Source organism: the organism of the source record quoted next, unplaced genomic scaffold, assembly GCF_019419815.1.
Source record: "Pyrus x bretschneideri cultivar Hongxiangsu unplaced genomic scaffold, Pyrus_bretschneideri_v1 Contig34, whole genome shotgun sequence".
Taxonomy (NCBI): domain Eukaryota; kingdom Viridiplantae; phylum Streptophyta; class Magnoliopsida; order Rosales; family Rosaceae; genus Pyrus; species Pyrus x bretschneideri.
The window spans coordinates 2,845,675-2,871,798 of record NW_025999657.1 but is presented as its reverse complement, the minus strand read 5'-3'; the positions used below and the strand labels follow the sequence as shown (position 1 = coordinate 2,871,798).

The 26,124-nt window shown below is 39.7% G+C and overlaps 2 protein-coding genes and 1 non-coding gene across 3 annotated transcripts; all 3 read left to right on the top strand.

Moving 5' to 3' along the window:
• The first annotated feature begins 7,416 nt into the window (after positions 1-7,416).
• On the top strand, positions 7,417-13,940 carry LOC125480582 (E3 ubiquitin-protein ligase HOS1). The gene is made up of 10 exons (XM_048591551.1): positions 7,417-7,668; positions 8,266-8,656; positions 9,003-9,137; positions 9,234-9,409; positions 9,848-10,252; positions 10,370-10,528; positions 11,116-11,613; positions 12,182-12,319; positions 12,685-13,412; positions 13,571-13,940. The coding sequence occupies exons 1-10, from the start codon at positions 7,555-7,557 to the stop codon at positions 13,743-13,745; spliced, it is 2,919 nt and encodes a 972-aa protein (XP_048447508.1). The 5' UTR covers positions 7,417-7,554; the 3' UTR covers positions 13,746-13,940.
• Positions 13,941-18,448: 4,508 nt separating this feature from the next.
• LOC103958408 (transcription factor KUA1) lies at positions 18,449-21,236 on the top strand. Its single transcript, XM_009370664.2, has 3 exons — positions 18,449-18,984; positions 19,946-20,154; positions 20,499-21,236. Exons 1-3 carry the CDS (start codon positions 18,708-18,710, stop codon positions 20,997-20,999), a joined length of 987 nt encoding a protein of 328 aa, XP_009368939.2. The 5' UTR covers positions 18,449-18,707; the 3' UTR covers positions 21,000-21,236.
• Positions 21,237-23,229: 1,993 nt separating this feature from the next.
• LOC103959315 lies at positions 23,230-25,690 on the top strand. Its single transcript, XR_007260941.1, has 2 exons — positions 23,230-23,819; positions 24,159-25,690. It is a non-coding gene; the product is annotated as an O-fucosyltransferase 30 (transcript).
• Positions 25,691-26,124: the final 434 nt, after the last annotated feature.

Here is a 26,124-nt window from a genome sequence, read left to right as displayed (position 1 = left end):
TGGTTAATCACGAGTTCAGAATCATCGAGGACGAGAACGCGGGATGCTCGTAAATCGTGTAAAACGTGGAGGCCGATGATAAGAGCTTCAAACTCGGCCTGATTATTTGTATAGCTGAAATCCAACTTGAGAGAAAAATACCAGCGACAGTGGTCGGGTAACTGAATGGCAATACCAACACCAGCCGAGGTCGAAGTACTGGAACCATCGAAATGCATAGTCCAATGGTTATCGCGTGTTGTGACTAAGCCGATTTCGACGTCACTACCCCCAAAACCATAAGGAGAAGGGTGTTGGGCCAAAAAATCGATGAGAGCTTGGCCTTTGACGGCCTTTTGGGGTACGTACTGTAGACTGAACTCGGATAACGCGAGTGTCCATTTTCCAATTCGGCCTTTGACGATAGGCCGAGTGAGCATGTAACGAATCACATTTGTTTGGGCAATGACCAACATAACAGATGGGAGCATGTAGTGCCGAAGTTTTGATGCGGCGAAAAACAAAGCTAAGCAAAGTTTTTCGACGGGTGAATAATTGAGCTCTGGCGGATTCAAATTACGGCTGGGATAAAAGATAGCTTGTTCACGCCCCACATTGTTATCTTGCGCGAGGAGACAACCAATGGATTCAGCGGCTGTCGAAATGTACAGTTTAAAAGGTTTGCCGCGACAAGGTGAAACTAGTACGGATGGTGTGGAAAGGGACACCTTGATTTGCGTAAATGTCGTTTGATGTTCTTCGTGCCATTCAAACTTGTCGGAATCCTTAAGTTTGAGGAGTGTAGAGAATGCCTTCATTTTGCCAACCGAATTGGTGATGAAGCGGTGGAGAAAATTTATCTTCTCGAGCAATGACTGGAGTTGCTTCTTTGTTGTCGGGGGTGGAGCGCTAATGATTGCGCGAGCTTTATTTTCATCGACTTCAATGCCAAGATGATGCACCAAAAACCCCAAGAAATTCCCGACTGATACACCAAAGGCGCACTTGGCCGGGTTCATTTTTAGATTATTCTTGCGCATGCGAAGGAACGCTTGCCGCAGATCATCTAGGTGCGTTTGGCGGCGTTTTGATTTTACCACCACATCATTGATATAAACTTCTACGATTGTACCGATTAAGTCATGGAATATCGTATTCATGGCTTATTGGTATGTGGTGCCAGCGTTCTTGAGGCCGAATGGCATGGCTACCCATTCGTAGGTGCTAAGTGCCCCTGGGCTGCGGAAGGCGGTCTTGTGGACGTCGGCTTCAGCGATAAAGATCTGGTTGTAACCGGCATGGCCATCCATGAAGGATAATAGTTCATGATTGGTTGCAGCATCAATTAGCAAATCTGAGATTGGAATCGTGTATTCATCCTTGGGAGTGGCCAGATTTAGATTACGGAAATCGATGCAAATGCGGAGGGCTCCACTTTTCTTCAACACCGGGACGATATTGGCCAACCATTCGACGTACTGAGCGGTCCTAATGAACCCGACTTTTAGAAACCGAACTAATTCGTCCTTGATGCTAAGTTGTACTTCGGTCGAGAACCGGCGTGGGGGTTGTCGAAAAGGCTTACACCCGTCCTTGATGCGTAGCTCATGTTCGACAAGGTTTCGGTCAAGGCTTGGCATCTCATGATCATTCCACGTGAAACAATCTTTAAACTCATGAAGCAATTTACAAAGCTCGACCTTTATAGGAGGTGGTAGTGACGCGCTGATAAACAATGGTCGAGGATCATCGGCTGTGCCAACATTGATTTCTTCCAATGGGTCCTTAACCTGGGGCCAATTGTCTTCGAGTTCGGCCGGTGCGGCCTGAACTTTGTCAAAAGATAAAACGGGGCTGTCATCTGCTTCGGCCAAAATTTCGATTAAGTTTATGCCGGAATGTGGCTGCTTGCCAATGGTGTACCAATGGGCCAGCAGACGTTCCATTGTCGATGAAACCGCGGCCTGACGGCTTTCTTGTTTGGTGGCATCAATCATCGGCATCAGTAATTAAATCTGCCAAGCCGAGTCTCGCCGAGTTCTGTTGGACGGCCTCGGCGCCTACCTCGATAGCTTTCTGTATCAAAATTCTTGTCGGCCGTCCATACTCGTTAAAACCCTGGAGGGTGATATAGCCGACGTAAGCGTCGTAATAACGAGCCTGAATTATGTTGGTTTCAAATGGTTGATTGTCATATAGGTGCACTACGATCGATTTGCCGTCCCAAAATATGAGAACTTGGTATAGTGATGAAGGAATGCAATTGGTTTGATGGATCCAATCGCGGCCGAGCAATGCATTATAGTCGGTCTTGGAGTCAATTATAAAGAATGCCCTCATGTGGTGACGATTGGCAACGCTGACTTCCAACGGGAGCACTCCTTTGGTCTGAGACTTGTCGCCGATGAAGTTGGTCATTGTTATTCCTGATGGGATAAGCTCGTCATCAGAATGGTGTAATGCCTTCATGACGGTCATCGACATAATGTTGATTGTGGCTCTGTAGTCGACAAACACCTTAGAAATGGGAAATCCTTCGATATGAGCCATGACGTATAACGGCTTTAGATGTTGGAGATTAACTGAGGGAGAACGGAGGAATAGTTCGGCCAAAGCTGCCTTAAGGTTGTCGCCTTGTCGGACTTCCTCATCATCGTCGTTTACGACGAAATCTACTTGTGTTGCTTCTTCAGCAACAACGTCCCCATCCAAGAAATTTGACTGATAGGTGCTTGGTTGGAACTCCGCTGGTAGGACGTGGACCATACTGATCTCCATGTGTTCGAGGACTGAGGGACCCATCGGGTCGTGGTTGTCGTCTCCCACAGAAGTAATCATAGTATCAGTCGTTTGAGCATCTTCAATCGGATTTTTTAGTGCCTTGGCATGAACTGGCTCCTGAAGCGTATTGACCGAGTCTATCTTATTCTGGCTATCTTCCTCGATCATGTTTACTGTCGAAGACTTATTTCGTTCTTGTACTTTACAGGCTCGTTCTTCGTAGGCGATGCGGGCGTTCCTTGTGTCCAGATACGCATCTAAATGCGCCACCCATTTTTCTTCATAGACCGTAAAGCCGAAGAAAGATACAGCCGAGAAAACTTCAAAATGATATCGCAAATGCCGAAGGTCTTTGAGTGAAAAAGGTAATTCGGCGGTGTCGATATCCGTGTATAGATCGACCTCTAAACTGAGGACCCGGGCCTCCCGTATATGCTGGAATCTAGCTTTTATTGCAGGGTCGGAGGTTTTCTGGATAATTTGCTCAACATCAGGGCACGTCAGTGCTAGGTCGAGGGTTTCCTGACACGCCTTGGGTAGTCCGTACAAGTCATTGGCGGAATACTTCTTATGAAATTCCTGCATGTACTCCAAGGATTCACTGAGGAATAGAGGGTGTAGATTGCGCCGTATCTTGATTACCGGTCCTAGCGGTGGTAGCGGAGAAAGTTTCCTTTCGGCTTCTTGTCTAAAATGTTAAAGATGAGCTTTCGTCTCCCCAGGCCGAAGAAGAAGCTTGATGCGTTTCTCGAACTCTTCAACGGTGGTCTCAAAGTCATGAGCAGCTGCCTTTTTTCTTCCGAGTAATTCGGTCATGATAGTCGGGGTCGACCGATCGTCAACGCCTCCTACGGCCTCTTTTGGTCGTCACCGAGTAGCAACATTGGCCTACGCTTCTTGTCGTTGAGCCATGCAATCTATCCGCTGGCAACGACGTTTATGAGATTTGGACAACGCCGTATATAGGCCGGTGGGAGAGTTGTAACTGTACCAACGTTGGTCTCGGGGCCTGGGCGATTTGAAAGTTTTTCGATCAACTAACGAGCCCGAACTGCTAGCATTGCGCGAGTAATAATCTTCATTATATAATGGTGCATCAAAGTCAAGACGCTGCATGACTGGGGTCTCATTTTTTGTTTGTACATGTGGGCCGAGTTTCTCAAACACTTAGCGTCGGGGACCATTACTGAGTTCCTATGGCAATTTTGTATAGGTCGTGGATGCTGGGCCTAAAGTTGGTGCTGAAGATGTCCTCTTTTTAGGTTCAACTGGTGTTTTACAATGGCTGCATAAAACTATTGATTCAGGAGCTTCTTCGGAACTCGAACCTGACATAGGTTCATCGATGGCCGGCCCCAAGGGCTCCGTAGGTGGCGCATTTGAAAATAAATCGATCTTTAGTCTTGTTTGACCATTTTGTTTACGGATATGCTGCACTGGGACGTATTTGGCCTTCCCTTTTCCTTTGTTTTAGGGAGATGAGCATCCACTATACCAATTGTTGTTGAGGGGAAGGGATTGACGTCGACCGCCATCTGTTTCTCCGGGAATTTTAGTTTTCCCTTCTCGATCCAATTCTGAATCGTGTCTCGGAATACAACACAATTATTGGTGGCATGCTTGTTGGAATTATGATACTTGTAATATATTTTGCCCTTCAATTCTTCGGCGTTGGGGATGTTGTGTCTTGGGTGAAGTTTGATGATTTTTGCCACCAATAATTGGTCGAAAATTATGTCAGCCTTGGTGATATCGAAAGTGTAAACTTTCGATGTTTTACTCATCTCTTCGACGGCCGAGCGGGTCTTGGCGTCTTTGGGATTAACTTGAGCTAATGCCTTGCAGACGTAAGGTTTATCTATCATTATCTTGACCGCATCCACACTGGCATACTGGGTGTCCTCGCTTTCGGCTAACGCATAGCTAACCGTAGGATTCTTATATAATGTTCCTCGGGATGGTGACATCGAAATCTTCTCTTCGCGGAGTAAATAATCATACTGTTCAACGTGTTGAGCAAGTTCGTACATATCTCAAATATTTGCCCCCAAGAACTTCTTTTTATATTCCACGTCCAAACCATTTAGGGCAATTCTGACGAATTCAACTTCAGGGAGAGGTACTCGGCACCAATTCCTGGCCGACTTAAACCTTGTTAAGTATTCCATTGGAGATTCATCGAACGCTTGAGCCATCCTAGCCAACGATGAGACGGACATTTCCATCCCTAGTCGATAGAATTGTTCATGGAATTTCTTGACCAATTCCTCCCAACTCTGGACGGAGTTTGGTGGGAGATTAATGTACCAAGCGAAAGCTGAACCTGTCAGTGAAAAGTTGAACAACCGTAGTTTATGGAAGGCATTATTGACGTCTCCACACTGCGCCGTGAACCGAGCCACATGTTCTAACAAGGATAAGGACGATTCTTTAGCGAACAGACTGAAATCGGGGATCTTGAAGCCTCGCGGGTATTCGAACTTTTCTACATAAGTCGGGTATGGATGAATGAATTTTGGAAACTTCGGTCCCTTTTTAAGGGCTAAGTCGATCATTCTTTGGACCACGGTCACGTTGACGGATGCTGCTTCTTCTCCCTGGCTTGGTCCGTCAGATCTATTGCCTGGTCCACCTTTTTTCTCTAAGTCGATTGGTTGTAGCCGAGCGAACCCTTTCTCAGCTTGTACTGGAACATTTGTAAAAGAAGGCTGCCGAGGTTGGCTGACCTGGCCATCTTCAAAGGCTTTACTAACCAATAGGTCAAGCATTCTGGTCTGTGTATCGCTGTTGCTCCGTATTGCGTCTAGTAAATCATTCATCTTTTGACCAATCGACTGCTCGACCTGTCGATATTGTTCATCGAGTCGTCTCCGAAGAAACGACCTAGTTGGTGGATCAGAACCCTCCCCATCATTTTCATCGCAATCTTCCACTATTCCTTCAACGAAAATGCCTGCTGTTTGGTTAAGGACTTCTGGGTTGTGAGGTTGTCCGCCGAGACATATTTCATTCTCTCGGCGCGTTGCACTTGTAGCCTTGGGCGGCGCAACAATGATCGAATTTTTTACTGAATGCAAATCCTGCCCAAGGCCTTGCGCTGGTAAGTCAGTCGTTGACTTTCCCATGATTGTTTTCTTTTTTACAGACCGTGTCTCAATGGTCATGAACTCCGAAGGTCTAGCACAATGGTCCCACTAGGCGTGCCAAAATGTTGACCCTAAAAATTACAAAGCCTGCGAGGCGCGCAGGCCGAATAACTAATAAGCTAACTAAGTCATTCGGTTGAATGCGGGGCGTGCCAACTCGTCGGCCGAGCTCGGCCGAGGAGTAAAATTTGTTGATGTTGCGTTGAGCACGTTACTGACTTCTTTATCTTGCTACTGCGACCGAGGAAGGAACACTCTCGGTTTTTGGGTTCTAGAGCCTGAAGACGAGGCTGCTAGTTCTGCGAAGTTCACAAGTCGTCGGTGCCTGATTCGGTCACCGTGATTATATTCGTAAGAGTATAAGCACGTCGAATCAACACCAGACTATATGGACACAAATATTCAAAGGTGATGTATGTCTTGATGGTGAACGTGGTTCGGCGGTCAAAATGCCGAACTCTAAAACTCACTTGTGAATATCCAATCATAAAATCACTCAGTGTCCGATACGCCGAATTTCGTAACTCGTAACACCTTACTTCGCCGAGACGGCTGATAAGATGACCCCTGCCAATAAGGATTCGAAAACCCTTCTCGGCCGAGACTTGGATAGATAACCAGTCGGCCTCAACGCAGTGCTGTTTATCCAAACTAAATATGCTCATCAGTCGGCTGATTCTACGGCAACAGTGCTATTTATCCAAACTAAAGGTGTTCGCCGGTTGCCTCCACAATGCTGTTTATCCAAACTAAAGGTATGTTGGCGGAAAAAGAAAAGGAAAAATCTCAAGGTATTTGAGAGGTTTTGCACAGGGCAATTGTATGTTGAATTGAAGGTCCTTCCTTGTTGCATGATTTCTTGTATTTATAGCACCAACTCCTTGAAACCGAATTAAACCCCTATCTGAATTGGGAGTCCTTGCCCCGTTCTAACTTTGCTTCGAACAACCTTACTCCCATCAGGACTTTGAACTCACCCCTCTTCGAGGCTTTATTCATCGTTGGCTCGAGAATCCTAGTTGTACCAGGATTTCCTCGGCCCTTCTTGCTTATCTGGACTATTCCTTCTTGTGATAAGACTCGACCATCCCTGCTAAACGGCCCGAAATCAATCAGGCAGCCCATAGTATTTGACACAACTTTGGGCCGAGCACAACCCTACACTCGGCCCAACAATATTATTTTGGGCCCAAACACACATATAAGGGTAAATGTTTTTGACCATTTGAGATAAAGACCTCTAACACATACAACTTTGGTTTTGAAAAGAAAATTATACAAAGATTTAAGCGTAGTCACATTGACTAAAACATGTATGTTCTTTATGCACTTGGTCACATTGACTGAAACATGTATGTTCTTTATGCACTTGAATTTCGTAACTGAGGCTTGAGGTTGAGTCCAACTTATTGTATTGGGTTGGGGTAGGATAGGTGGGCCTGCTTTATGTCAATTTTTCACAGCCTTCACTCACAAAATCCCAATTTTGAACCTTTTCCCAAAACCGCTCCCTCTCTTTATTTTCTCTGTCCGAAGGTTGGGAACTCCAATGGCTACTAAACCCTAAAACCCACCCGCTTCAACCTCACTTCACCAATTCATTCTCTCCATCGTTTCGTACGGATTCAACTATCGCACTCTCGGAGAAATGGATAGGAGATCAAACGGACCAACAGGACCTTCGAGCTCCGTTAATGGCGGCCCGGCCACAAGATCCGGTTGTCATGCTCCGCAACCCAACTACAATAGTCGAGCTGTTCAGGTTCGTTCTCTATTTATTTTCATTTTCCTTTAACATAGCTACTGCCTAAAACCCTAGGTTTTTTTATAGCCACGGTTTGGTTCCTGTTATCTGCGTTTTGTTCAAAATCCGTACAGGTATTTGTATAGGGCTATTCCGGTACGTTTTGGTGGGTTTTGAAGAATTTCATCGGTGAATTATACAGGGAGTTTGGGTAGGAAAATATTGGTAATTTTGATTTATGTTTTTTTTTTACTGAGTGCAATGGAAAAGTTGTTGAGAAGGTAACCCTCATGTATTTAGCTGCATCGTATGAATAGGGTTTTAGAAGTGTTAAAAGGGAGTGTATGTGGGGAGTGGATTGAGGCGATAACCGATTGATGGGAAATGTCCGGTTTTAGGATTGCAACGTAGCACAAAATTGGGAGGTGAAGTAAAAGTGTTAAATTTAAAGCACTACCTTTTCATTATTTTTTGACAATTATTTTGATTCGCTAGGTTTGTTTGTTCGTAATATTCACCTTATTGAACGATCTGTAACGTTTGGAGTTATATGTAGTACTTTGTGGTTAAATAAGATCAGAAGTCATTTGTATGTTGCTTTAATTTTAATTTCAGGAAGCATTGGAACAGTTGGCATCTATTGATCTGATTGACTTATGCAATGAATCTAAAGTTGAGTGCTGTCGGGCAACACGAGACTTGAGGAGTTGTGGACGACAAGTAAAGGATGTGCTCATCTCATGTGGACATGCTTCATTATGTGCAGAGTGTAGCCAGCGCTGTGATGTGTGTCCGATTTGTAGAATTCCAATACCAAAGAGTGGCGCAAAATTATGCCGGCGCCTTTATGATCAGTGTCTAGAAGCTCATCTTATACCCAAAAGAGGTGATAAGAGACTTCAAGAGAAGGAAGATGGGGAGGAGCAAATATCTGCTGATGTCCAACGCCTGTATTCTTTATTTGATGTTGCCATGGAGAATAACTTAGTTTCTTTGATATGCCACTGTATCCTTTAATGATCTTTTGATTCTTTACCTTTTCTTCTTTGTTTTGTTTTATTTGTTCACGTGATAGAGAGTTTAGTTTTAAAAAAATCACCACAACTTTTAATATCTTACAATTAAAGGGGAGTACGTAAAAAAAAGGTAAAATTATTGTTCATCAGGAGGTAAAAACTCATATTATTCTAAGGAGTAATTTGAGAAAACTGAAAAATCAACTGCTAAACAGATAACTAGGATCCGTGTGCGTCATAGGACATTCTGTCTTTCGTGAAACTTTATTGCAGTTTCTGTTAATTGTTCATATTTGTGTTGATCATTTCATGTTTTCTTTGACATAGAATAAACAGATGTTACAGATGTTTGTTTGGATGAAAGTGCAGTGTCCAGCGATCCTGTTATTGCCTTTTTGTTGGATGAAGTGGTTGTTAAGGATTGGTGCAAGCGAACATTCCAGAACATCATCACAGAACTTCAAGGCATTTGTATCCTTTTATCTTTCTCAATCCCCTAGTTATTTTTTGTTCATTTGTAATTTGCATAATTTGAATAATTTGTATTTCCTAATCTACTATCCTAAGATAATCTTGAAGCGGAACGGATGAAATCTATGTTGAGTTTACTTCTTAAGTTTTCTGCACAGTTGGCTGGCATATGTAATGTGATTGAAGTTTTGGATTCATCTTTTGAAGGGTCTCTTTCAGCTCAGCTTCATGACTTACACCAGCTTCAAGAGAGCATATTAAAGACAAAGCAGGTTGTAGCTATGTTTGTTTACATTTTTGTTTATCATGATCTTGTTGCCTGATTTTTATTTGTGAATATTGTGTCTGATATCATATTATACATGCTTCAGTTCTCTAAAGAACTAATAGTTTGTACTCCTCTATCCTTAAACTCTCAAAGAACTAATAATTTATTTACCTACTAATTCTGAAGCTATGGAAACACAAGAAGTGACATTCTGTTGGACTTTGTTTCATGGATCTTTAACCGTTTCTTTGTTGCATCTATTACTTGTGCCTAAAACTTCCTTGCAGCAAGATCACTACCTTATCAGTTTGGTCAAATGTTACATTTTTCTTCTAAACCGTTATCATTATGTATTTTCAAAGAGACTGGGTTTCCAATAGAAATCCGTATGTGTCTGCAAACAATTTGTAATTGTTCTTTGAAATTTGGTTTTTGGTTTCAGCATATGGAGGTTATGATATGGTGTGTAAGACATGAGTTCCTTGAGAAAGTGAGGCCTCGTTATACAGATTTCACATCATGGCATTCTCTTGTTTGCGAAAGGAAATCTGCTGCAATTAAGCGTTCTTGGCCTGATTCAGTAAATAACTCAGAAGAGTCCAGTGGACAGGAAGGTACCCTATTTATTGAAGATGCCCTGGTAAATCTGGAGATTGAGCTGGGAAATACAGAGAAATTGGTGGAGGGATTAAAACTAGGATCTCTGCAGAAGGATGGAGTTTCATCAATTCTCAGGTCCAAGATAGAGGGGGTTGCGGGATGCTATCCATTTGAAAATGTTCGAGCAGCTGTTGATATACTTTTTCTGTGTGGTAGTTCAGATTTGGTGGTTGCGAAGCAAGCTATTGTATCCTTTGTTTTTATTTAAACTTTCGATATTTCTTAATTCTGCATATCCTGAATTGGGCATAAATCCTACCTCCCCTACCTCTAGGGATATCTGTATTTCCTTAATTTATAACAGTTTCTATATTACCTATTTGATCGGCACTGGACAACGCCTGATGAGCAATGGAGACACCTTCTAGAGGATTTTGGGGCTACCTTTGGCATACCCAGGCAATTATTACTGGAATCCTTAGTCTTTTATCTCCTGGATGATCACACAGATGAAGCACTGCAGGCAAGTTCTTTTTTTATTTTTTTCAGATGGTTAATGCTTTTGAATGCCTATTTTTCTTTTATTTAGTGACGTTAGTTTCATGATTAACCAATTGTATCAAGGTTTTTAATGCTGTTTATTTTTATATTTTAGGCATGGTTCACATGTCTATGGTCAGGTTGTGGCATTTCTTAAAAAAGGGTTTCTCTCCAGTCCTTGCTACTCTAGAAGGCGAGATTCCAACTTAAGAATCTCAATAAGCTTTTGCGTCAAATGAATTGACTTGTTTAACAATAAAATAAAAAAAATGGATTTTTTTACTACAGCTGTTGTTCTACTGCTCGTTCATGTTCCAAGTAAACCACTTTTTATTTTTGTCGTTAAGATAATTAAGATGAATTGGTTCATGGAACGATGTTTATGATCCAAGAATACATGAAACTTTTGAAATAGTTATTGTTTATGCTTTTAAACTTGCATGAAGTGTCTAGTATTGCATCTTTTATTTATACTGGACAGTTCAAAATTTGTTCTTTTAATATCGGTATTAGATTATTTAGTCTCAAAGTATCATTTTACATAATTATTCTTCATAATAAATTTCTCAGGAAGCTTGTCACCTTCTTCCAGAGATCTCTGGTCCGGCAACTCATCCTAAGATTGCACAAGTACTTTTAGCAAGGGGAAATCCTGATACAGCTCTTTTGGTTTTACGATGGTCCGGGCGTGATGGTACCTCAAAGTCAATATCACTTACTGAGGCTGTTACTGCAGTTCGGGTGAGGGTAGAGTGTGGACTTTTTACCGAAGCATTTATACATCAAAGAATGCTGTGTACCAAAGTCAAGGAGAAGAAGTTGAAGCTTGGAGAATTGGGGGATGCAACAGATGATTCAAAAAGCAAATATAGGAGTTGGGAGGACTGGGTGGAGATATTGGTTAATGAAATTTGTTTCCTCTGTATACGAAGGAACATGGTAGACCGAGTGATAGAGTTGCCTTGGAATTCTGATGAAGAGAAACATCTCCACAAGTGCCTGTTAGATTATACTATTGATGATCCTTCCTCAACTATTGGAAGTCTTCTTGTCGTATTCTACATTCAGGTAATTCTTGTCTATGTTTATTGTTGGCTTCGGTTCAAATTGGAGTAGTTGTGATCAACATCTTGCTATTGCTATGTTCACTTGCATCTTTAGGAAAATCAACATGAATTTTATTGGTAGTTTCTATAGCTCATAATGCATCCGAAGCTTGAGATTAGTTGCTTATTTACTGTGTGGCTAGTGTTGGTGTGAGAGTTGAAGATGGCCTGCAAATGAAGGGATCACAGGGCATTTTTATTAGCTATGTGGCATTTTAGCAGGAGTCTCACTAACTGTTTTCAAAACTATTTTCTGGTTTTCTTATAGGAAAATGATAAATGCACACCTTTTTCTTCTCTAACACACCCCTGTTTAATCATGGTCATTGTTTTTGTTTGATTTATTCAACCCGATAGCCAGAAATACAGGGTGTGTGTGAAAATCAGTACCCTTTTTATATTATTAGTTTGTAGATTAGTGTATCTACTTATTTATCCAAGCTATATTTCAGTACTTATTCTGTTGAAAAAGCGAGCTTTGTGGTCAGACATGCTGACATAAATTGCCCATTTCCCCCCTAACATTTCAGCGGTACCGGTACTTTGAAGCTTACCAAGTTGATCAAATACTTAAAAACCTGGAGGAGGAGTTCATTTCAAAGAATTCTGTCAGTGAAGAAGTTTTATCTAGAATGAGATCAATGAGCGGATGGAGAGCTGGATTAATAGTAAGTGGTTTATGTGTTAAGACTGTATGAGGACATTTTTGTCCCTTAATATACCCTAATTGGTGGAGTATTTGGTCATCAACTTTGTGAATTGCTTCGCTTATATTCTTAATTTTGATATTTAGAAATATTTTGTAATTCAATGTATGATTGAACTAAACAAAAGTAGGAGCCAATGTTAGCAATCTATATGAGAACCTACTGGTCTTTTTGTGGTTAAACGTTTCTTCCTGCATTTGCGTTGATTCTAGTTGTCTTTCTTAGGGGAAAACATGTTTCCATTGATTGAAGCATGGTGGAGGTCTATTTGTGGGTGCATGGTACTCCTTGTTTTTCTTTTGTAATGCTTTGCTTTTGATGAACAGGATAAAAGCATGGAGTTGCTACCAGAAGTCCAACAACAGGAAGTAAAGTCTGGAAAGTTTCCTGAGGTAGCTGTTACCACCTCTAGTGAAGTTGAAATGGCACCAGCATCACTTCCTGAAGTGCAAGAATCACAATCAACTAGTATGCTGATTCCTTCGTCCATTGATTCTTCTCTTGCTTTATGGTCGGATCGTATGAATCCTTCCTGGAAACCGTCAATATCTGAAACGCCCAAAAAAAGAGTTGGGTTGGTTGACAGTTATCGCTCTGAACTTGGTAACAATGGTTCTTCAGTTCTTCATGAGAAGTTACTTAGCAATTCTGAAACGCAATGGAAGCCTGATGATAGCATAAACAAGACTTTCAACTTTGAGGATGCATCAACTCCTGGAATTCGTTGGGCTACTCCCCCCTCAGCAGTTAAGGACGGAAACAGAAGTTCATCAAAAGTACGTTCAAATAGCCGTCTCCAAGACAATCAATATGCTAGAATGTCACCAGAAACGGAACGGAACAAGCGGTTCAATCCATTCCAAAATGCAAGTCCTTCAAAATTTTACAGCGCTGATTCTAATCCAGTAACTACACCCAGCAGCAACCGTGGCCTGTTTAAAGATTCTGCAACAAACCTGCATCGGAGTGTGAACAGTAAGGGGTTCCAACCAGCTAGGGATGACCGAACTTGGAATATGGTTTCCAAGGATGACCCAATGGACGTTTCTTTGAGGTAAGAATTCAACAATTTTTGCACCTCTTGCCCAACTAAAGTTGGTTTGCTTGCTTTGTTTTAACCACTGTTGGAGAAGGTTTATATTGATAGTGTAGAACTAATAATTTTGGTTTAGTTAATCTCCATTTAATACAAATTACTTTTCTAATCTTCAGCTATGGAGAAAAGGGTCATGTAATTGAGGATGAAAACTTGAACAATGGATCGAGATGGAGGTCTGATGAAACTAGTGATGAGGAACAGGAGCAGAGTCCAGAGAAAGCCATTGGGATCACACATCATGCTTCTACCGCGAGGCGTTTACAAAGAAGGCGGTTTTCCAAGCGATGAAGATTATCCACCTGTCACTTTTTCTTTTAACTTAAAATGGAACTTTTGTCCAGCAATGGTCCTTCCTCAGTATGATTTGCAGACGAGGTAACCTTCGAGGGCTATACAGAACAAAAGTGGCTTTGTTGTACATGCCGGTTGAAGTTGAACCCTTTGAAAGGCAAGTAATTATAATGTACACAAAACTGTTTTATAGTTGTGCCGTGCAGCTAAGATGCATCTAATCGGATCGTCTAATTCGACGGGCCATTTCTTCTTTCTTCCTGAATTTGTTTCCATCAAGTTGATCAGATGGGACAGAGATCCCAGCCGGATCTCCCCCGCCAAGTCCTAAGGATCTGGAGATCCAGAACCTTGAAATTTGATCCAACGGTTACAATTATTATCATGTTTAGAAGAGCCTCCTGTGTGTGTAGTTGTTGGATCAAATTTTAAGGGTCCGGATCTCTGGATCCTTAGGATTTGGTGGGGTGAGATCCGGCTGGGATCTCCGTCCGATCAGATGAAGTTGTAGTTTTTAAGCTCCTACGAATTGTGCAGGAGTGGGGTTATTTTTGAATTCCTTGTTGAAATAATTTGATTTCTGAGAGCTTGAGGCAAAAAGGATTTGTAGTTTCTAACCTTACATATTAGTCGCGGGAATTAAAATTGTAGTCTACAGAAGAAATACATTAAAATAATTCGTTATATTATTCATCCTCTTAGGTTTACAATATATAGAGACATACACCTTATTCTACACTGGAATTAATTACAAAAGATAAGGAAAGTTAAATCCCAAAGATATGTAATATCATTTACAATTAAGACATAAATCAACATATATTGCAACGGTGAGTCTTGTATAAATATGTATAAGTTTTTGTCCAACTTTTTATTTTACTTTATACAAAAAGTCACGTAACGGTGTATGTGGGTCATGTAAGTAATTTTCGATTCCAAAACTCAATTAGGAACTTGTGGTGCTCTGATTATTAAATTGGTAGGAGCGCTAAGATAAAAGTTAATAGATAAATCAATGTTAAACTTTATAAGCCAAGTAGAAGTAGGAAAGGTGGATGTGTTGCAGTCGATTGAAATTATGGTAATCATTAGCTTTCTTGAGTTTACTAAAACAGGAGAATTTATTTCATTTCTTGACTTTTTGCGTGTTTATTAACACAAATAAAATAAAATAAATGCAAATTCTACGTTAAAATCTATAATCCTGTTCTTAAAAAGGCAAGAATCAAATCAACCAAAGTAAGCTAGTTGATCCAACAGATAGGGAGACAACTTTGGAACCTTTCATGTTGATGCGTCAAACTAGTCGAATAAACATATCTCAAGCTTGGTGGGGCACCGAAATTGCCAACAATGACAAAAAGGTTTAGATAAGAAAAAACAAGATTGAATTATGTAATGCTGGATTGTCGATGAAATTCTTCTTTCCTAAATAGTTTCGTAGTTAATTTGTCTACGTAAAGCATACATGTGCAACGAGCTGTAAACTTCGACATTTCAAAGCCTTGTGTAGATGCGGGAGTACACAACTTGTTGTAAAATCTTGTATTAACACGTCGAAGTTAACCATGACAAATTTTTCATGGTGATATTAACTCTAATTGTTTCTTATTTATGTTGGTATGTGAGTTTGGATAATGTAATGACTAATCTCAACTCATTAACTTTGTACTTGATTTGAGTCAAGTTGTGATATTGTTGAAAAAAAAAAAAAACCAAAGCAATATTATAAACAATTCATCTATTAAATTAGAGATCCAACTCAATGGTATTACTAACTGAAAAAAAGTTGAGATTTTACCGTAAAATTAGTGGTAGAGTCATCCTAAAGCTAAGGTAGGCTCATGCCCATCCTGAATTTGTTTTTGGGTCTGGTACCATTAATCATATTTATAATACCACTATAGATTTGAAATTGTAATCGTATTGGTTAGTCAAATTAACTTCAATCCAACAAATACAAAGCCTTCAAATTTTTTACATCTAAGATTCCAAACTATAGTTCTCTAATCACATTCGTTAATCATATTCTCCGTTTCTTGCCTATAGACAAATTTTTTATTTTATTTTATCTTTGTTTACAGACTATTATTTTGGTTAGTTTCTCATTTCCCTCTATTATATCATCTATGAAATCAAGAAGAGAAAAGGATTTCATGTGTCCAAATTAGCACAAAGAAACCCCTTCAAATTCTCTTATGCCTAATGTTTTCACGAAAATGTACTCTTGGTCAATGGTCACCATGAAAAAAGAAAAGTATAATCACTCACTTTTGAATTTGATGTCAAGAGTGAAGAATAAATGGATGTGCTTTTAATGTTTTATTTTCAACTCTTGATATAGTTTCCACTTAGTACTAAGGTTTAGTGGTATTCCTCTTCACTTGTAAGTGAGAGGTCTTATGTTCGATTCTCGCTAAAAGCAAATTTGAACCACAACAGTTGTGAGGCTAAACTTACCCCCTCCCCAAGAAAAAATGCATGGTCACTCACCTTTTAATTTGATACCAAGGTGACCTAAAGAACATGACAGTTTCTATATATATTACATCCATTTTAGTTTAAAGTGTGCCCTTCCTAACATAGATTTCTCGCTCTACCATTGCATAAAATCAATTGGCAAAATGGGAAATAGCCCAACCCTTTATAAACCCTTATAAGGCTTTTATTTTACCAATGTAAGACTCTTTTATGTTCACATCCTCACACACACTAATTGCTTTGAGCCATCTTTACTCAGTGGTACTCGTTTTATATAAGATTTAATTGCTACAAAGATCCATTAGATCTCTATATGCAAGATTGGACTGTTAATTTTCCGAAAATTGCAAAACGGCAACTAATTAACAAGCAAATGTTTTCTTCCAAAACTATCATGCGACAAACCAAATGAAAATATGAAAATTTTATTTGAACCCATAACTTTTATGTCTACTATCAACTTACTCTTTAGACTCATATTTTTATTTTTTATCTATCAACATCTCTTAACCATCATGGGGGTGAATTCCATACTCGTATTTCAGACAGCACGTATTGAGTTCGATTTTTAGCGCTGATGAATCATACCATGGTGGCCAAGGGAAGGCCGAAATGACTATGTGAGTTTTCTCGACCCCTGAAAGAGTGAACTGTCGTGACGAAGCTACCAGATTGTCCCACTTTTCAAAAGAAAAAAAAAAAAAAAAAAAAAATCCTTACACCCAACTTTGGTTCCTAAACTACCCTCACTCAACTTAATTTTCTAACTTTACAACTTTTTTTTCTTCTTTAAAGTTTGTTGAAGTTCATCCTCAAAAACAAAAAATACAAACAGGAAATACGAAGGGAGGGAAGAAAAGGGGATGGCAAGCTTTGGATTATTTGATTCCCACAAATATCAATTATCTACATCCTATGTCCTTTTTATAATAAAGAACCCTAAAACGAATCAGATTATCCATGAAAAATGAACAAAAACAAAATCATGAGTACAATATTGTTTTGAGCCACACAATGCTTTTTTGGGTTGAATTCCTTGTGAAAAGCACACAATGCTTCGGCTTTGCCGACGAAGATGATTGAAAGCTCCACCCTCTAGTCGGCAGGAAAGGAGGAGAGTGGGGCTCACCGTCTGGTTGGGTGGGGACCGTGGGGTGGGCGTGGAGGTGTTGATAAATTATTATTTTTTATTTTAAACTTTTACATTATTTTCAACTCTTAGGTTAAAATCTAAAATTTTTAATCCAAAAAATTTAAGTTTTTAACATAGAAACAGATTTTTTCCTTCAAAATTTTTAGTCCAACATTATTAAAGGATGAATTTAGGATAATTTTTATTTCTTAAAGTAACTTTTTAAAAATTAAAAATAAATTATGTAGACTATTCTAATTTAATTTTATAAACATTTTAACCTAAAAATATTCAGATTTCGAGAAATATTGAAAAATCACTGAACAGATACCATGAAACTCGTGGAACACTACGAAAGAATATGAAACATATAAAATAATTTTTTTTAATTATTTTAGTTGTTGGATTTAAATTTGGACCGTTAGATATTTTTTTTTTTACTGTTGAATTTGATCAGATTAGATCTTAATCGTTGGATTTAATGAATTTATAAACATAAAACTAAAAAAAATATACATATATATGGTGGGGCAGCCCCACTAACTCAGGGGAGGGGAATCCTGTGCTAAATTTATCCTAGAAATGAGTTTTAAGTTTTAACTCACATTTGCCCAAGGGTTGAGGTAAGTTCGGGCAAGTGTAAAATCTAAAATTTGAGTTTTATTCCAAGAGTTGGAGTATGTCTTATCTTTCTAGCCTAGGAAAAAAATATAGATTGAATTATTTATTTTTTACAAATTATATTATCTACACTAAAGGGTAGGGTTTAATCTCACAAATGTTAGCAATAATATGATTCAAATTCGTTCTAGACGAAAATAGAACATAAAACTTTTCTTTTCTTTTGTTTTTAAACAAACGATATTATCTATACTAAGGGAAGAATGTTTGACTTTGTCTCATAATGAACTAGTAATAATATGGTTTAAATTTATCTTTAATGAAAATCAAATTTAAAATCCCCACCTATAAATGAACAAGAATACAAAAAAAAAAAAAAAAAAAAAAAAAAAAAATCCCACTGACCCATAGTAAAATTTGTCGCACATATATTCTCATATTTATCCACCCCACGATACACATGGATAGTGTTTTTGACTCATCAGTATACTTGTTCTTTGTCTCTCTCTCTCTCTCTCCTCCCTGTCTCTCTCTCTCTCTGTCTGTATCTCTGTCCTCTGCTCTGCGAAAGAGAAGAAGCAAATAAATTCAGACACGAAACCAAACTCTAAATCCTCGCGCAGACCCACAACCCACCCACTTCTCTGTTTTCGGGTCACGTGATCCGGATCCTCCGATCTGACCAACCCAACTCGCCCGATCCGATTCCATTTTCCGCATTACCGATGACTCGGAGGTGCTCGCATTGCAGCCACAATGGCCACAACTCCCGGACGTGTCCGAATCGAGGGGTCAAGCTCTTCGGCGTTCGCTTGACCGACGGCTCCATCAGGAAGAGCGCTAGTATGGGCAATCTGACCCACTATGCGGGGTCGGGTTCGGGTCTCCTCCCTAACAATCCGGATTCTCCTGGCGACACCACCAACGACCATGCTGCTGCCGACGGCTACGCCTCTGAGGACTGCGTGCCCGGATCGTCTTCGAGCCGCGAACGCAAAAAAGGTTGTGTTTTTTTACTTTTTATTTTCATTTTTTAATCCGTAATCTTTGAATATATCACTTTTTTTGGCTTAATTTTAGATTTTGAATAATTTGGGTTTGTGCTTTTATGCTTGGATTTCTTATTTGATATGTGTTTTGGTTAATTATATGGGGTTTAGCGGTGGAATTGAATTAGTTTAAACATAAAAAGGTTATGCTTTTCGGGGAAGTATTTGATTACGATTCTGTATAATTATGTTCGATTAATGTTATTTTTGGTATCACTGTAATTGTAGTTTTGGAGTTTACTGTTTTATTATTACTGTTTAAATTAGCAAAAATGGATTATTCTTTTTGCTAATAATATTGTTGGGTGTTTGCATAAGTAGCTCTCTGAATTTTGGTTCTCTAAAGGCGGCGAAAGGCCGGCGAAGCTATTCCAGTTCTGGTAGGCGAAGCTACTTATGGTAGTTAGTTAAGTTATATGCAAGTTTGCAGCACGAACAGCGACAGAAACCAAAGGCTTTTAAGAAGTTCTCCCAACTGCGAGGGTGCTACCATTACCATATTTATAGTCATTAAGCTTAAGGGCTACAGATACATTGAATTTCCTTACGCGGATATTTTGGATTTCATTTAGTAGAATGCCTGGTTAAATCATCTCATAGGTCACCCTCATTCAGTATGAGAGGTCACTTGATATGCAATATAGGCATTGTTAACTTTCAGGTTTACTGCAATATCCTTTCCGGGATGTTCGGCCATGTGCTCTAAACCACCATTTGATTGTTCATACCGTTATTTATTTACCCTTCTTCTGTTCTTTTTTGTATGAAGATGATCTGTTTATAACACAAGAATTGTTGATAGTAGTTCTCAAAGTTATATGTTTACAAGAGAACCAAAGGATCATATTTAAGAAGTTGAACTATGTTTTCCTTTTTGTCTTGACTGATTTTGTTTTTCCTTTTTCTCCTTGTAGGCACTCCATGGACTGAAGAGGAACATAGGATGTTTTTACTCGGACTGCAGAAGCTTGGTAAAGGTGATTGGCGTGGAATCGCTCGCAATTATGTCATATCAAGAACACCTACTCAAGTGGCTAGCCATGCTCAGAAATATTTTATTAGGCAGACTAATGTGTCAAGGAGGAAAAGACGTTCCAGCCTCTTTGATATTGTAGCAGATGATGTAAGTATCTTTTCCGTCTTGCATAACCAGTATGTACATGTGTTTCATACTCGAGCGCGCAATTTGAATCATTTACTGCTTTGAGCTTCTTCCGTCCTGTGGTTAACACTGTATGGTGTGCACACCAATTTGTGTTGACTGTTTATTTTGATTTGTTAAAAGGTCATGTCCATTGCATGTGTAGAAACAACCTATACTTTTCTCTTGAGTCTCTTGATAGTTGAGTGCAGTATTTGTCTGGTTTAAACAAGGTCCATAGTTTAATTAATTTTCGCATGGCATAATTCTCTCTCTTTTTTGTTGATACAATATTTACGTATGCTATCTTGATAAATTTTCTGCAGTCAGTTGAAACCCAAATGGAACCACTGGACTTCTTACATGGTAACTATCCAGAAGCTGAAACTCAAGGCAACAATCCATTGCCTGCTCCTCCGCCTTTGGATAAAGAATGCGAATCAATGGACTCCACCAACTCAGATGGAGAACAGGCCGCTCCAAATCCCGATAGCTCAGAGTCATATTACCCAATGGTATATCCTGCGTATTTCTCCCCTTTCCCAATTCCTTATCCCTTGTGGCCTGGATACACTACTGAGCCCACTATGATGGATAAACATGAGGTTCTGAAGCCAACGGCAATACATTCAAAAAGCCCGATAAATGTTGATGAGCTAGTAGGCATGTCAAAATTGAGTTTAGGGGAGCCTCTAGGTCATTCTGGTCCGTCCTCGCTTACGCTTAAAATGGTTGAAGGGTCGTCTAGGCAGTCTGCTTTCCATGCAAATCCGGGTTCCGGCAGTTCAAGCATCGGTTCAGGTGGCAGTCCTATCCATGCAGTTTAGAGGGCCGCCGTGCCTTGGGATGTCACAGGTTAATGTTAATACAAGACTAGAAATGTGCAGTCTGGTTTGGATTTGAGTTATATCTCTGTGGGTTTACGTTAAAATCTTGTCAAAATTAATGAAATCTTTAGCATATTGTATTTTTGTCTTAATGTTGATTATGTTGACATTCTAGAGTTTAGCAACCCTTACCTATATAATAGGTTTTCACTTATAAATTTGAATATATTTTAAATATGTGGAGATTTTTAGTTCATTCAAGTTCGAAACCGTGCCTGAGTCTTGCAGTGTAAGCTTGTAACTAAGCAGAGTAATTGGATATATGGATGAATTAAGGGAATTTTAGGAAAATAGCCAAAATTTGGACCATGAATTGAATTTTAATCATTTATTATAAATATTTATAATTCTAACCAAAACTTGACATGAGAATGTCAGAATGCCCTTTCCTGGAGGTTGACGGTTCCTTGTTCTCCGCCTTAACCCATTTTCAAGTAAAAACCCTTCCCCAATTTTCTCATTTCCTTATTTTCCTTGCTTTTTATGCAATTGCTTTGGAAAATTATGAACAAAAGGCAAAACTGAGTTAAAACACAGTTACAGAGAAAGAAAATGGCTTGTCACTTGTGCTCTTCACCCTCATCATTCTTCCACAACCCCCAAACTCCCTCCCGCTCTCTCCCTTCTTCTTCCCCAACTAATTTCCGACTCAGAAGCTCTACAATTAACACCCCAGACTCAGTTTTCCTTCGCTGCAATTTTAGTCGAGAACCTCTAAACAAATACACCATGTTTATTTTCAAAACCCATATTTTACTTCAAAGAGACCGGGCACGGTTGGCTGCTGCTGTTGCTGCTGCTGAATAAGTAGTCACAGACGAGCAAATGATCATTAGAAAACATGACTGTAGTTGCGTCACATTGTATAAGAAAAGCATACAATTGGAAAATTTAAAGACAATATCTTGGCGGTGGCAGGGGCCGGAGAGGAGGAAGGCAGTTCTTTGGCCCTGGGTAAGTTAAAACCATCCAAGCTGCGAGGGCGCCCAATGGACAATACCAATTCGTACAATAACTCCAATTAACACCCCCAAGACTCAGTTTCCTTCACTGCAATTTCAGTCACAAACCTTTATGCAAATACACCATGTTTCTTTGCAAGACCCAGTCGCAGAAGCAGCACAGCACTCTAAAGCTCCAGAAATTGAAAATTTTCAGAGCTCCGTTGGAAATTCCTGCTCTATAAGAAAAGCTAGATTTGGGTCAGAAGCCTTTAATGGTTGACAGCCTCACAAATGGTGCCACCTCTAGCAAAGCAAATGGGTGTGAACTACACACTAGAGGGCATTATAGTATTTTTATGTCAATTTTTGGTTAGAATTATAAAAATTTATAACGATCGGTTAAAATTTTATTCATAGTCAAAATTTTGACTATTTTTCCAAATATCCCAATTGAATTAAGTCAAGAGGGTGAGAGATCATTATCATCTGATGCTAATGTCACATTAGGCATGCTCCAAGAACTCGACTTAGTGGATCATACCCACCTCTGATAGGTGCGTAGCAAATTAGAACCAAGTACGTTCATGAATCAAATTTAACGAGTAAAAGTTAATGAATCAAATTTAAATGGGTGAAAGTTTAGGGTTTTTTTATTTGTTTTTGTTTTGAGTGCAACGATAAATTTTACACTAACGGGAGAGGAGAGTTCAGCTAAGTCACATAATTGGCAACCTAATTTGATATTGTAATCGTCATTTATGAGATTCGAACATAAGACTGTCACTTACAAGTAAAGGGGAATATCACAAAGCCATAGTACTGGGAAAGTTCATGAACCAATCGTGGGTTATGTTTCATCTAATTAGCCATAGTTTGATACTGAGGTGATTCTGAAAAAAGTGGTAATAAAAAAAGTGTTTGGTAAACATTCAGCTTCAGTTTTTTTTTCACAGTTTTGGGTGAAAAAAGCCAAAAACACAAAGCTGCAAAACCCAGCTTTAAAAAACCAGCTTTTTTTCACATCTGTTTTCCATAAAAGTTTATCAAACACTATAATATTGTTTTTTTTTTTAAAAGCACTTTTACAAAAAAAATTACCAAACACTCTGCTGCTTTATTTCACCAGTTACTTATTCTCACAGCATAATAAAAATAATTTTTTTTTCAAAGCACATTAATAACAAATCAGCCCTTAAACTGACTAAAAATCTCAGAGAGTAACCAATGGTGCATGTTTTGTTAAATACAAGAACATCAATAAACAAATGCGGAAAATCTCTCTTTGGGTGTCACAATGCTTCACCAAATTGGGAAGTAGCGGCAGATGTGCCAGATCCAATTCGGCCTCCAAGAAACTGAAGAACGAACTTCCAATTTGGTAGGTAGTAGTTGCAGAAAGGCGGCCATGAATCTCTTCACCAGAAACAGACCCACAACGAGACCATGGCCTCTCAGAAAACACTACCCCCTCCTCTACCTGACCCTCCTCTTCCCCCGCCTCTTCCTCTCCTACTTCTTCTCTCTCACTTCCGATTCCCTCTTCCTCAAGACCTCACTTTCTACTTCCAAAATGCCCCTCCCTCGGAGGAGAGAAGTTCCTCTGGTACGCTCCCCACAGTGGCTTCAGCAACCAGCTTTCCGAGTTTAAGAACGCCCTTCTCATGCCCGCCATTCTGAACCGGACCTTGCTCGTCCCTCCGGTTCTCGATCACCACGCCGTTGCTCTCGGTAGTTGCCCAAAGTTTTGGGTTTTGAGTCCCATTGAGATCAGGATTTCGGTTTGGAATCACACGGTTGAGCTCATTCGGAGTGGGAGGTACGTGGGTTTTCCTCTGTTGACCTAATTTGGGGAAAATTTGTTGAATTTTGGTGGAATTGGAATGTGGGTTTAATTGGGTTTCCTTTTGTTTCTAAGTTAATTGCACCAAGTTGTGATTTTTGCTTGACCCATTTGTCTGGTTTGTGCTTGAATTTCCATGTGGGTTATTGGGTTTGTTCTAGTTTCCATGTTAATGGTTAAGCAGAGATTGTTGGGACTCAAAATATAATGTAATCATTTGATATACAATGTCTGCAAGCTTCTATTGATTAGTTAAATAATAAAACTATGCTTCTCGCTTGTTTCAGGAATGTTTCCATGGCTCACATGGTGCAGTGTGAATTTAGATTTTGCTTGCTACAATGAGTTGGCTGCACATGCCTCTGTGCTTTATAGACTAAAGCAATGTGAGTCTCTGCTATCTGGGATGGATGGGGATGCAAAGTGTTTATATGCTGTTAATGAAGACTGCAGAACTACCGTGTGGACGTACCAAAATGGTAATGAGGACGGGGCATTGGATTCTTTCCAGCCGATGAACAACTTAAGAAGAAAAAGAAAATTTCATATGTTAGAAAATGCCGTGATGTATATAATGCTTTTGGACCCGGTTCTGAAGCTGAATCGGCTACTCTGCTGGCATTTGGGAGCCTTTTCACTGCACCTTACAAAGGTTCGGAGCTACACATTAGTATCCATGAAGCTCCGAGTGATCGAAGGATACAAACTCTGATTGACAAGATTGGATTCCTTCCTTTTAAACCGGAAATCATAAGTGCAGGAAAGAAGTTTGCTCATGATATTAGAAGGGCTCCTTTTCTTTGTGCACAGGTCAGATTGCTAGATGGACAGTTCAAGAACCATTGGAAGGCTACTTTTTCGAAGCTAAAACAAACTTTGGATGGTTTGACACAGAGCCCTCTTCCTATTCCTATTTTTATGATGACTAATCTTCCTGAAAGTAACTGGACAGGAACTTATTTGGGGGAATTGGTTAAAGATTCGCATCAGTTTAAACTGTTTTTCCTGAAAGAAAAAGACAAGTTGATAATACAAACTGGCAAAAGAATTGTGGATGCAAGTCATGGCATGAAGTTTGGGACCTTTCTGAAGAATCATGATCGGACTAGTCAGGTTAAGAAGGGTTGCCCTCCAGGATTACCTGATGTTCTTCTATATATAGAGAAAAATATTTGTAGTTGTGCTTCTCTTGGATTTGTTGGGACTGCAGGGTCAACTATTGCAGAAATTATAGAGTCGATGAGGAAGTTTGGTGCATCTTATAGCTAATTTCTTATTGTGAAATCCCTCACAACATGAGAAATTCTAATTTAATCAAGCTTTTCCTTTATACAAAAGCAATTATGGTTCAGAAGCATGCCGGAAACTGGTCCTTTTCTTCCACCATGAATGCTTGAATTCTGAGCATGTACCTGAGTCACAACTTAATGACACCAGCAGGCTGTCTCGACAGTCTAGGCAGGGTGCTGTGGACAGCAAGGGATTTGTGTTGAACAAGGTGGAATTCAGAAACAGTTGCATTCTTGGTGAAGGTAATACATATCTCATGCTCCGGTTTCTCATCAAGATTTGAGAAGCAATTTTGCAATCATCACGTTCACATCTTTAATAGTTCAGTTTTGAGTCTTGACTTGATAATGTTCTTCTTTGGCTTGTCGATTGGTGCATGATGGTTCTTTGAGTCCAATTTTTGGTGATGCCATTGATTATAAAGACTGTTTAGATGCATATTTGATTCTCTAATTCAATTTAAATTTATTATATGAACCTGCTGTAATGTATAAATTTCTTGTTAACAGTATTGTAATCTGTATATCAATTCCAAGGTGCTTAAAAACGGTTCTTCATTTCTTCTCTCACTTCAGTTATTTTACTGTTTTTTATTTACATTAACTAAACTTGGCTGGCGGAATATAGAAAGTGGACTGTTGCTGCAACCCAACCATCCTCCATTCGATTACTTCGTTGGCAGCCTCCTGCTTCTGGGTGGATAAAATGCAATTTTGATGCTGCATGGGATGAAAATGGTTCAATTGGAGGTTTTGGCTTGTTATTTCGTGATGGGGAGGGTGGCTTTCTAGCGGCGCAGGTGGGTAGGGAGGCAGGAGTGCGATCTGCACTACATGCGGAAGCTGCTGCTGCAAGGGCAGCAGCATTGTTCTTGCGCAGGTGGAGTATGGAGCAAGTCCAGGTGGAAGGGGATGCGTTATTGGTGACTTCCGCAATTCAGAATGCAGGTGCAGCATATAGTGGTCATTACGGGCATTTGTTCGAAGATACC